This window comes from Podarcis cretensis, assembly GCF_951804945.1.
Source record: "Podarcis cretensis genome assembly, chromosome: 13".
Taxonomy (NCBI): domain Eukaryota; kingdom Metazoa; phylum Chordata; class Lepidosauria; order Squamata; family Lacertidae; genus Podarcis; species Podarcis cretensis.
The window spans coordinates 7877672-7890050 of NC_137182.1; the positions used below are offsets into that span (position 1 = coordinate 7877672).

General features: G+C 44.6%; 1 protein-coding gene across 1 annotated transcript in view; it reads right to left on the reverse strand.

Annotated features, from left to right (window-relative positions):
- Positions 1-12379, reverse strand: part of TECRL (trans-2,3-enoyl-CoA reductase like) — a 56671-nt gene that overhangs the window by 9627 nt on the left and 34665 nt on the right. The window contains exons 8-10 of the mRNA XM_079949924.1: positions 9357-9400; positions 2182-2239; positions 838-923 (exon numbers count right to left, since the gene is read on the reverse strand). Coding sequence (XP_079806050.1) covers positions 838-923; positions 2182-2239; positions 9357-9400 — 188 coding nt within the window. The remainder of the gene's footprint in view (positions 1-837; positions 924-2181; positions 2240-9356; positions 9401-12379) is intronic.

Here is a 12379-nt window from a genome sequence, read left to right on the forward strand (position 1 = left end):
TATAGGTCTGGACAGGCAGCCCATGAATGTAATTGATTGATACTGTTTATGAAACCACACGCTTGTTAAACTGCAATAAATAAACAGAGGTTTATGTTCCAATTTAACCCTGACTGGACTCAGTATTTTACCCGGTAGGGCCTGGGTGGTGGCAGTGAGAAATAAAGTGGTGGCACAGGGATCAATAGATGGTGAAATGTCCAGGGACCCTGTGTGATCGCCACACCATTTTTATTTTATTTTTTTATTTTTTTGTAAAACAAGCTCATTTTATAAGCCAACACCTTTTTCAAAGACAGCTCCTCTGGAAGCCGTGAGTGACCTGGATCAAAGCAGAACTCACTGTGAGATATCTGTAAGGTGTTTTTTTTTTTTTTTTTAGTTTTTAAAATATTTTATTTTTACCAACCACCAAAACACAAACAGTGAAACCCTCCAGGCGGCTGATACATTGAGTATACATATTCAATAATATACATATTCAATAATATTCAATAATAAAATATTCAAATCAACCATATGCACACTTCTATATACCTTAACACTCCTCCCTCCACAAGGTTTATTTAACTTTTAACATTTTAATTGCCCCAAATTGTTCAAACCTGCCCCAATTATTCAATATCTTCTCAAACCAATTCTCCTCTTTCTCACTGAACTTAAACCCTTTAATTCTATGTATCTTCACAGTTAGGTATTCTAGTGAGATATCTGTAAGTGAATTAAAAGTACTTACAGTTTTTGCTTAGCTAGCTGGTACAGATGCAAGGCAAGAAGGAGGAAAATAATAATAATAATAATAATAATAATAATAATAATAATAATAATAATAAATACCTCATATGTATAGTTTGGGCAGGAAACAAACAGAAACAACCATGTGAAAGGGTTGATTGATGGGCTTGGGAAAGAGCCTTTATTGCCTATAAGGAAAAGAAAAAAGACCAATATTTCATTATAACAGTTTGAGGAATGAGAAGTCAATTCCAGCCTATGAATTTCTATCGTCTACTGACCACACTACAGATAGAAATCAGCTTCAAACACATTTTAACTGTGACAGCTTCTGAACCAAGGATTCCTGAGAACAAGCGATATGGAAAGGACAAACAAAAGGATTCTTCTCACATTCACAATCTTAGTTACCAGGATTTGAGTGGTTGGGGGAAGGACTATTTTAAACAAATTGCAAAGTGTTTTAAATCGTATGGCGTAGATGCAGAATGCACAATAGTGCGGCGGTACTCCCACCATAGGGAACTGGCAGCAAAATAATTCTAGCATACCGTATTTCCTACTAAAGAGCAGCACATGGTATTGCTGCTGTAAGAGCTTGACAAATCTGATGTGGAAATTCTAAATCAGAGTAGACCCACTGAAATTAATAGACACTATTAACTTAGGTCCATTGATTTCAATGGGTCTGCTTTGAGCTGAACGTGGTTGAATATAGGGATCGAGGGACCTGTCAAATCTCTCACAGTTTCTCAGTGTCCCAATGTTAAATTCTGTTGTCAATATTTTGCAGCAATTTGCAATTTAAAAAAGAATCAATCAACATTTTTGCATGAATTTCTCCGAATAAACACATTTTAATATGCTGTTTGTTTGTTTTTTGCAAGCAATTTCCCTTAATATAATGGTTTTTTGTAAACATTGTGTGGTTAAAGAACTTCAAAACAAAATTCAGACTGGTGAAAATTTCAAAAATAGATGTGTTTCGGTTCACATACCATTTTGGAAAGTATGAATTTGATAGATTTTGTTTTAAATGAGTAGTGAATCACATTTGTCCTCCATTCCTATATATCTGTAATAAATTATGTTTCCAAGTATGCTAAACTCTGGCTTGTCCTCTTGCTGCCTATTCCCTTTCCTGGAAATTTAAATTTCTACTGGGCCAAAGTATGACTCTACGTATTGAGATATGCTTACTTTGAGTGTTCTTATGTAATCGTATAGATATGTAGATAAGGACACATAATGAGTGTTCACAGACTTGCCCCCAAATGAATTATTGTGAAAATTAGGAAATATTTAAGGGGCACCAAATTTTGTCCTTGCTCAGGGTGCCAAATTAACAAAGTTCACCCCTGGATATGGTCACTTGAATTTCTACCCCAGACAGACAGAACGTTAGGAGGATTATCATAGGTAAGCAATTGAAAACAGACTACAGACCTGATTGGTTTTGATGGACTAATGCAACATTGATAAAATGATTCCCAGCTTCACACAACTGAAAAAAATATATATGCAAAAATAAAAAGCATTAGATTTTCAGGCTTTAACTGTAGAATTATAAATTTAGCTTGTCCCCACAATAATGGGGAAGATGAAGGTGCTTTATGCACAACTCTGAGATCCCTTGAGAAGAAAGGCAGTCTAGAGGAATGGCTAAATATAAAATAAGATCAGCCAGGGAGAATCACATCAAATTTTCCATTCACACCCACTGGGAGAGATAGGGGGACCCATACAGAGCTTTCACAATTTGAATGAACATGGGCATCAAGAAAGGAAAATATACTGCTCACACATCACAGAGCCCTGGTAACATCAACAAGGTGACTTGCGCAAATGACCTCATCCATTTCTTGAATCGATGTTCCAGTCCTCAGAGAATTTACTTTGAAGTATAACCCTTAGATATCAATGGCATTTACTTTCAAGAATGTCGGACTACCCAGCCTACGTACAAGCCACCAGCCAATATTTGTTCCCTGCCAGATGCTTCACACACATACACAATTTTTACAGTCCTAGGCAGGCAGCAGAGCCAAGAGATTTATGAAGTCTTGAATACACTGCTATCCATCACTAGCAGACTATATTTGGCTCTGATGGTCATACATTGTGCAGGCCTGATCCAGAGAGGAATCATGGAAGATGTATTTTAATAGTGAAGGTATGGAAAGTTTTGTCATCTTTTTGCAGGCAGACTTGTTGCCCAGGTTCACAGTTGTCTCATTTGGAATGTACCCTTGTGTACATAAAATATTAAGAAATAAAGGAAAATTGGTACGCTAGGTTGTAAGAAAGTATTAGAAAGTATATTAAATGTAAGGTAATAATTATAAGTACATTCAAAATCACAAATGTCAACTATATCGGGAAATGATGGGAAGTCTATTTATTTTACTTCAGTTTGTTGTTGTTGTTTTGTTTTATTTTATGTACCGTTATATGTTTTTAGCTTAGCTGAAATCTGAGTGGAATTAGGTCAAATTTACATTCTAAGTTAAACTAATTTAAGAATATGTGTGTGTGTGTGTGTGTGTGTGTGTGTGTGTGTGTGTATATATATATATATATATATATATATATATATATATATATATAATGAATGTAGCCTGGCTAAACCTTTCCTGACTGGACAGCCCTTCACTTCGTGGCTGTTCAGTCACTAGCAGAATCCGTCAGTGGGCGTTTCTTAAACTTCTTCCAGCACAAAAGCTCTTTGACGCCAAGTCTACGCCTACTTTCCCTGCGCGGAAGTCTTCTGCGCAGGGTGGGTGTGGGCAGAGGAGGACCTGTGCTCTCCCCGCTGGTCTCCAGCGAAGAGTCCTGGAGACCCCTCTCCGATTCCCCCAACCGCCCCCCTTTATCCCTGGTGTTACGCTGATTTCCTTCCCCAGCCGATGAGTTCCCTCTCTCCCTGCTTGGCCCTTCTCCGGCATCGCTTGGGAGCCCTGCCTCCACTTCTGGCTCCGATGTCAGTTCCCTGACATCATATATATATATATATATATATATATATATATATATAATGTATGTGTATGTGTGAAGTTAAGTCTGTAATGACATTAATGAATTTAATTAATAAAAGTCAGAATGGCAAAATGAAAAAGGGTAAAAAGAAGAAGAAACTTCTGATCTGGCTCGCAATGCAAAAGGAGATTCTGTACATGCACTAACAAAGGAGCATCAGGCTGCTTTTGCAAATGCAAATACATATTTTTGCGGATATTGAATATAAATTCACTGTCCAGTCACGCTTCCTCTGAGCCTTCTCTGCTAGGAAGCTCTGAGCTGGTAGGATAGCAGAGTAATGCAGCGGTCCTGAGTCCATGTGAGAAAGGGATAAATCAAGTCCAAAAGACAGATCGGTTCTTATCTCTAGCGTTTATTTACAAGCCATAAATCAGTCCATTGGAAACCTCCGCCATTCCAAAGGCATTCTTCTTTCCGTGCTTCCCAAAAGCACACAGACACAGCCTGTCTGTTGAGCTGTGTCTCTCAGCGTCTCTCGGTAGAACTGAAAGTAACTCTCACAGACAAAGCCTGTGACGTACGGCCCTGCTTCAGGCCCCTCCCAGATGCAGGGCACGACTGAGTTTTAACCCTGTCTGTTCCAAACTCCACACCCCCTCTTGTCCTGCATCTGGGGACAATAGCCAACAATGCTTTCCCCATACACAAACCCTCACAGAACTCCTCGTGCTTCTGGAAGGTTAATGGTTTTGTGAAACCATCAGCGAGGTTCTTGGTTGAGGGACAGTATTTCAGAGCAACTAGCCCCTCACAAACGCTCTGACACACATTTTGAAAACGTATGTCCAAATGTTTGGTCCTCGCCTTGAATTGCCCTGTCTCAGCCAATTTAAGGCACGGTTGATTGTCTTCATGCACCACAACGGGCAGACAATTTTCTCCACAGATTTCCTCGACCAAACACACATAGAACTCCAACTCTCTGCAAGCATCTGATAGCGTACTGAACTCAGCTTCAGTAGACGAAAGCGCTATGAGACTTTGCTTCCGGGACCTCCACCCAACTACTGAGTCCCCAAACCTCACCACTAGACCGGACACTGATTTGCGATCCTCAAGGTTACCCCAATCTGCGTCCACAAAGCAAGTCAGTTTGACTTCTCCTTGAGCTGACAACCTAAGACAAAAGTCTTTGGTATCTTGCAGGTAACGCAGCACCCGCTTTATACCATTCCAGGCCTGCACACTAGGACTTGAGGCCTCTCTACTGAGCAGATTGACAGCAAACGCTATATCTGGTCTGCTCCACTGTGACAGATATAACAGACTACCCAGAGCTGACTGAAAGAGCTCAGTGTTTTCGAACACCACACGTTCTACTTGCTGACACTCCTTTACAAAACCAGCCTCCATGGGTGATCTGGCACCTGCACACTCAGACATCCTGAACTTCTCAAGCAACTGTTCAATCTTACCTTTCTGGCAAAGCAAGAAGCTTCCATCACTTGCTTTTGTGATCTGCACGCCTAAATAGGATTTGACATCTCCAAGCTGCTTCAGCTTGAACCGCTTTCCAAGCTCTTCAGCAAACTTTTCCACCTGTTTACCTGTCTGTGCCATCACTAAGATATCATCAACAAAGACCTGTGCCACTTGCTGTTTTACGCCTAATGTAAAGGCAACTGTCTGCAAGGGATCTCTTAAAACCTAGCTCTTCTAAGGCTTCATGTAGGCACATATTCCAATTCCTGGCAGATTGACGTAATCCATAGATGGATTTGTGCAACCGCCACACGACGCCTGGCTCACTGACTTCAAACCCTGGAGGAGGAAGCATGTACAACTCCTCCTTGAGATCTGAGTTCAGATAGGCGACATCTACATCAAAATGGTTCACCTTCCAACCTCTCTGTGCTGCTATCGCCAAAAGCGTTCTCAGAGTCTCTGCTCTCGAGGTTGGCGAATAAACCTCTGTGAAGTGAATACCCTTTTTCTGTGTGAATCCTCGGGCCACTAATCTCGCTTTATACTGTGGTTCTCCTGCTTCTGTGGGTTTCAAACAGTAAACCCATCTGCAGCTAACAGCTTTTTCGCCCATCGGCAACTTCGTGAGTGAGAACACACCTAGAGACTCCATTGAGTTCATCTCCTTCTGCATTGCCTCATGCCATTTGCTAGCTTCTTCCTGAGGCAACTTCTGAACATCCTCAAAGGATTCAGGCTCACATCTAGCCACACCAACCCAGACACTAGTGGCTTCATACCTTTCAGATGGCTTGCCCTTGGTTGATCTTGCTGACCTCCTCAGCGTGAATTCTGGAACTGCGCCTGATTCACCTGGATCAACCCTACTATCTTCTGTGTCTGACACATCCCCCTCTGACCTGCTGCGCCGTTTCGGGCGTACAGCTGGTTCTGCTGGTGAGGATGGTGCACTCCTTAGCTCAGACTTGACAGTGACCTGTGGAGGGGTCCTGGGACTCCCTTTTGGAGAAACTGGCGCTGGACCCTGTTGCTGTGGACCGCGCGCATCAGCAACAGGTTCAGCTTCGCCTTCCTCCTCTTCCTCATCTGAGTCTGACAGAACATCTGGGTTCCCGTGAAGACGTTTCCACCCACTCTGCTCACAAAACTCAGCACTGCCGCTAATAAGCAGCTTAGACTGGTTGCCAGTAGGGTATGCAAAACGCCACGCCTTTGAACCCGGCTCATAGCCCACAAAGATCATCTTCCTAGACCTTGGCTCACCCTTTCTGCGCATGGCTTTTGGAATGAGGACCCAAGCCTCAGAACCAAAAACATGGAGAAACCCCACCTTCGGCTTCTTCTGATGCAACAAGTAATACGGTGTGTTGCCTACACTGGAATTGTACACTCGATTTTGCACAAAACATGCTGTCTTATAACTCTCAGCCCAAAAGCGCTGTGGCAAACCTGAGTCTGCCAACATAGCATTCGCAGATTCCTGTAGTGTGCGAAACTTTCTCTCTGCAACTCCTTTCTATTGCGGACTGTAGGGGGCAGACAATTGATGATTGATACCCTTCTGCCTGAAAAACGATTGCAGCGCAGAACCTGTGAACTCCCCCCCCCCGCGATCAGATTGAAAGGAAATCACCCTGGTAGAGAACTGTAGCTCTATCGCTGTGATCCAATCCCTGATCAGTGTAGCCGCTTCTGACTTGCATTTAAGCGTAAAAGTCCAACAAAATTTCGAAAAATCGTCAATCAGAACCAGAACCCACTTAGACCCAGCTAAAGAAGGTGTCGGCATGGGACCTGACAAATCTGCATGCACAAGTTCAAAGGGTTTGCTGGTTCTTCTCTCTGATCTGGGATATGGGCATGTTGTGACTTTTGATTGCTTACAGGCTTGACAATCCAGGTATTTGCTACAAGCCTTGAACCTACAACCAATGGTGTTCTCTGCGGCTTTTCGCACAAGTGACCACCCAGCATGCCCGAATTTTCTATGCCACAAATGAATACAACCATCGTGTGGTGGGACATTTGCACACTGCACATGGGCATCTTCAATGGACTCTCCACTAGCCCCATTTTCCACCAGCCCCATTTTTCCACCAGTCCCATTTTCCACTAGTCCCATTTTTCCACTAGCCCCATTTTCAACAGGCATCTGCACCAGAAAGAGCCTGTCTGTTCTCTCAACGCTGTAGATCTTCTTCCCATCCCTGTAGAAGGAACAAGAAGTGTTAGAGAAATGAACATCGAAACCAGCATCATTTAAGGCTATTACACTTAAAAGAGAGTGCGCAAGCTCTGGGACAACATAAGCTTGCACCCAACAATCCAAGAAAGAACAATATAAAGACCCAGATTCAGTCAGTGGTCTCTTGCCATTTTGACATTTTGTCCAGATTTAACTGTCTTGCAGTTCCTCAGGAGCCCACCAGATGGCACAAGACAGTGAGTCACTCCCGTGTCTATAATTAGAGATAAAGTGTCTCTCTGGCTGTCTTCCAAAGCTGCCATGGCAACGCTCGCACCCCCACCGGGGCCTCTGCAAGTGTCAAAGTCAGTGTCCTGCCTGGTTGCCATGGACACAGCCTCCCCCCGATCAAGGCTTTTGCCTTTTCCCAGAGCCGCCGTCGCAGCTGTGAGATGATAAGACGAGGCGTCTTTGTTTTTCTCCTTGTCAGCAGCTTTCCCACGTCTGGCTCTGGGAACCTGCTTTGTTGACATTCCACTCCAGCTAGTGTCCTTGGCAGCCTGGGCCTCTAGCAGATGCTTCCCAGCACTGTTGGACGTCGCAGCAAAGCACAAACAACTCTTGGAGACTTTGGCTTTCTCAGAGCTCTTGGAACGGCCTGCACCCCCACTCCTGGATGCAACGTCGCCTAAGGAACAGCTTGCAACTGCTATCCTCTTTCCAGCTCTCCGTCTTTCCCCAGCACACAGTCCATCACACAGATGTGTTAAAGCATAAAAACAGCTTCCCAAAACAGCCCCAGCCTCATCTGGGCTTCCTGGGCATCGCTCAGCCCCTCCTGGGCTTGCTGCTCCCTTTGGGCATCCTCCAGCCCCCTCTGGTCTGGCTCCCACTGCTTTCTGATATGCAGTCTTCAGTGCCTGCCACGCGACCCAGGGCGTCTTCCCTTGGAGCTCTGGCAACAGCCAAGCTTCAACGCTGCCCTTTAAAATGGCTAGCACCCTCTGCTCTCTCTCTAGAGCATCAGCCACGTCTGCTTTGGGCTGGGCCTGGACTGGATCGGCTTGCGTGCATTCCCACAGCTCCTTTCCCTCTAGCCAGTGGTACATGTGCTCACTCCAGGCCTTCCAGTTGGCCCGATTCAGTCTCTCACCAGGGTAGCTGTCTTGGCCCTGCTGTGCCTGAGCAGCAGCCATTCTCCTCCCCCCGGGGCTTTCAGCGCACTCACACGTCTGCCAGCAAGCTGGACGTCAGAAGCAGCCGTCTCTCTTGGGTCTTGGCTCCGCTCTCCAGCATCTCCCACTGCCCTTCCTGGCAGGAGATCACAGCAACTCAAAGCTGGCAATTCTCCTCCCTTCTCACACTTGTCAGGAAACACGTAACTTCCATAGCCTTTGCGGATATTGAATATAAATTCACCGTCCAGTCACGCTTCCTCTGAGCCTTCTCTGCTAGGAAGCTCTGAGCTGGTAGGATAGCAGAGTAATGCAGCGGTCCTGAGTCCATGTGAGAAAGGGATAAATCAAGTCCAAAAGACAGATCGGTTCTTATCTCTAGCGTTTATTTACAAGCCATAAATCAGTCCATCGGAAACCTCCGCCATTCCAAAGGCATTCTTCTTTCCGTGCTTCCCAAAAGCACACAGACACAGCCTGTCTGTTGAGCTGTGTCTCTCAGCGTCTCTCGGTAGAACTGAAAGTAACTCTCACAGACAAAGCCTGTGACATACGGCCCTGCTTCAGGCCCCTCCCAGATGCAGGGCACCACTGAGTTTTAACCCTGTCTGTTCCAAACTCCACAGTATTCACCAAGGAAACAGCACCAAAAATGAAAGTGTCTCCCTTCTTAGTTCACCTGTCTTGGGAGAGTATAGGTACAAGTCTGTGTGTGTGCGCGTGTGTGCATGTGTGTGTGTGTGTGTGTGTTCCACATTCAAATTTTTTACCCTCCCTCACTTCCTGCCCATACATACCAGAAACACAACAGCAGAAATAGTAACTTGCTTGTTCCCAAATGCTAGAAAACAGAATGAAAACATAATTAGGACTCAGATATACAGCGGCAATTAAAACCTTTCAAGTGTGTTGTAAGGTGCATTATACAAGATGGCAATGGTGAGCTATGGCAAATTCAATATATTTTTCAAAGTTTTTTTTTTAAAAAAAGCATTTTCACAACGTTTTCTATGTGTCTAGATCCCACCTTATTCTTACATATACAGTGCTTCCTCTACTTACGTTCATCTCCGGTTACGTATCCTTTGGGATACGTACGTGGCAAACCCGGAAGTATTTTTCTGGGTTTCGCCGCGCACACATGCACAGAAGCAGTCTATGCACCTCATGCATGCACAGAAGCGGCACCTTCCAGTTGTGAATTCCTCGGGATCTGACTGGAGCTCCGGAACGGATCCCGTTCGCAACCAGAGGTACCACTGTAATGTGAAGTCCACTTAAGCCTTTCTTTGGTTATACAGTCGACCCTCCGGATACGAACTTAATTCGTTCCAGGGGTCTGTCTGCAACCTGAAAAGTCCGTATCTGTTGCAGACAGACCCCTGGAACAAATTAAGTATCTGGGACTTCCGGGTTGGCGCCATCGCCGAATGGCGGACTCCCTCCGAGCTCCGGAGGAAGCCTGCTCGGCAGGGGCTGGGTTCTACTGCGCCGGCGACGCGGGGATCCTCAAAAACCATGGGCGCTGAAACCCATGGGCATGGTGACTTGGCGGGCACCGTTTGCGCCCCCCCGACCCGCGAAGGAGCGGGTGACAGGGGGGTGCTGTGAGTCCTCCGCTTCCCCTGCCGAGTGAAGCCGCATGCCATTCGACGGAGAGCGCTGACTTCTTCCATTGAAAATTTGGTCTTTAAAAGAATAACCCGTGAGTAATTGGAACTTGGATTAAAAAAGGGGGGAAATTCTATTTAAATTCGGAGCGAGCGGGGGAGGTGCAAAAAGGAAGTCAGCCTCCCCCCTGTTGTAGAGGAGCTAAAGCAAAGGATTTGACAACTAAGATCGAGTGTAACCTTTTTTTGATAAAGTTATTAACTTCGCGATGGAAAATTATAAGACTAGGCTGGAGGAGAAAAGTGGAATGTGAATTAAAATGCAACCCCCCCCCCCTGGAAACCCCGGGAGTGATCTGAAAGAGCGCCGGGAGAGGAGAAATAGAGGTTTTGACAGCTGTCAAAGGAGCTGTCAAAGCGGAAGAACAAAAAGAGATCTTTGTTATGAGGACTTTGCTGGTCACATTTGTTACAAATTGGATATAAATTGTTTAAAACAAGGAATAATAAGTTACTTTGACTGTTGGGTGTGATCGGGAAGGAAACTGAGTTACTATAATCCCTCTAGAGGAGCTGTGGGACACTACAAGTATTGCTGGCATCGAATTTGAATAGGACTTTTTATCGCCTGGGAAACTGCAGAAATGGAACACTATTTTGTCTACAGAGGTCTACACACTAAAGGAGACAATAGATTTATCTATTGAAGAATGGAAGGGACTTGACGTAATGTTTTGTTCCTGAATAACAAAGCCTCTGCAGAGGAATTAGAAGCTTTTTGGAATTAGAACATTTGTGCAGGAGAGCAGGGGAAAAAAAAAGAGGAGGAGAGAGAACAACAAGAACAATAAGAATAACAAGAACTGGACAAAGTTGGAAGATAGACTCCTTCCAAGATTGGACATGTGAAACCAAAGATGACCAAAAGATGGCAAAGACTAATAAAAAGACGGCAAAGCAGACTGGTGAAGGACTGTGGTTTAGATGTGGGAGCTCCAGGATGACAGTAGACATTGATGGACATTGGGAACGCAACTGGGAAAGGGGGGAGGGAAATTTGGAATCCAAAGGGTGTTAAATTACATTTTATTCGACTTCCGGTTTGGATCGCAAGCAGAATGGGAGCGCGGAGAAGCTGCTGAAGGGCTTCTCCGAACTGCACACGGTTTTTTGGAGCAACGCAAAGGCACTGCAACCCCAAAATCTCAAGGGGGGCCCCCTTGAGGGAAACGCTAACCAGCAGCGTTGGAATGGTTCCGAAACTTCTTCGGGTTTTTTTTTCATTTTTGAGAGACTCGGGAGTGACGGGACTGAGAAACGCGAACGGTAAGCTCTGCGGACCCCGTGTGGCGATGCCTCTAGCTCTCACTGAAAAGGCGACAAATCTCCGTAACTTTGAGAACAGGCTCCCTTGGTGTTGAGAGACTTATTTGGAATTAAAAATTAAAAGATACAACTAAGGGAGCGTTGGATGTAAACGGATTAAAATAAGGAGCCCGACCTGTATTTCGGATGTAAGATGGCGCTGGAACTAAAATCGTAAGAGTGAAACAAAGAAACCACCAATTACCTGCTGTAGAGACGGCGAAGTGAAAGTCCTTGCTGGTAGTTTAGCGAGGCAAAGGAAACAAACAAAAGAAAAGTAACCAAAGAAAAGGAAACTTTAGAGACTTTGTATCGCAGTGGGGGAACACGAAAGAATAAGAGGAAGATTAAAAGCGGCTAGGCATAAAGAAAAGACTCAGCGGAGGCTTCAATTAAAGTGGAAGGGCCAGCGAGAGAGAGGGGAGAGAAGAAAAGACGGAATATACTCCGCTAATGGGGAGTTTTCTTCCCTCATTTTCTACACTCTAAGTCCTGTTGCAGTGTGAATAAGTATCTATCCCCTCTCCTTCCTAGCCCCGATTATAGACTCTAATTTATATCACTCAGAAAAAGCTAGAGAACTTGGATTATTACCTTCCTCTTTTTTATTTCGGACTTTGTCATCCCCCACCCTGATGTTTGGAGGGAGATGGTGCTGGACTTGATCTTACATGGCTCGTTAATATTTATTTCTTCTTTAACAAAGTAACCAGCTGGGCTATATTTTCCTGCCCTTCCACAAAGGATAAAAACTTTTGGACTTCTGATTTTTCTTTCCAGCTTAGCTCTTTACTGGAATGTTCCAGTGGGGAGGCTGAAAACTTAGCTGGAAGCCCTCCCCCTTC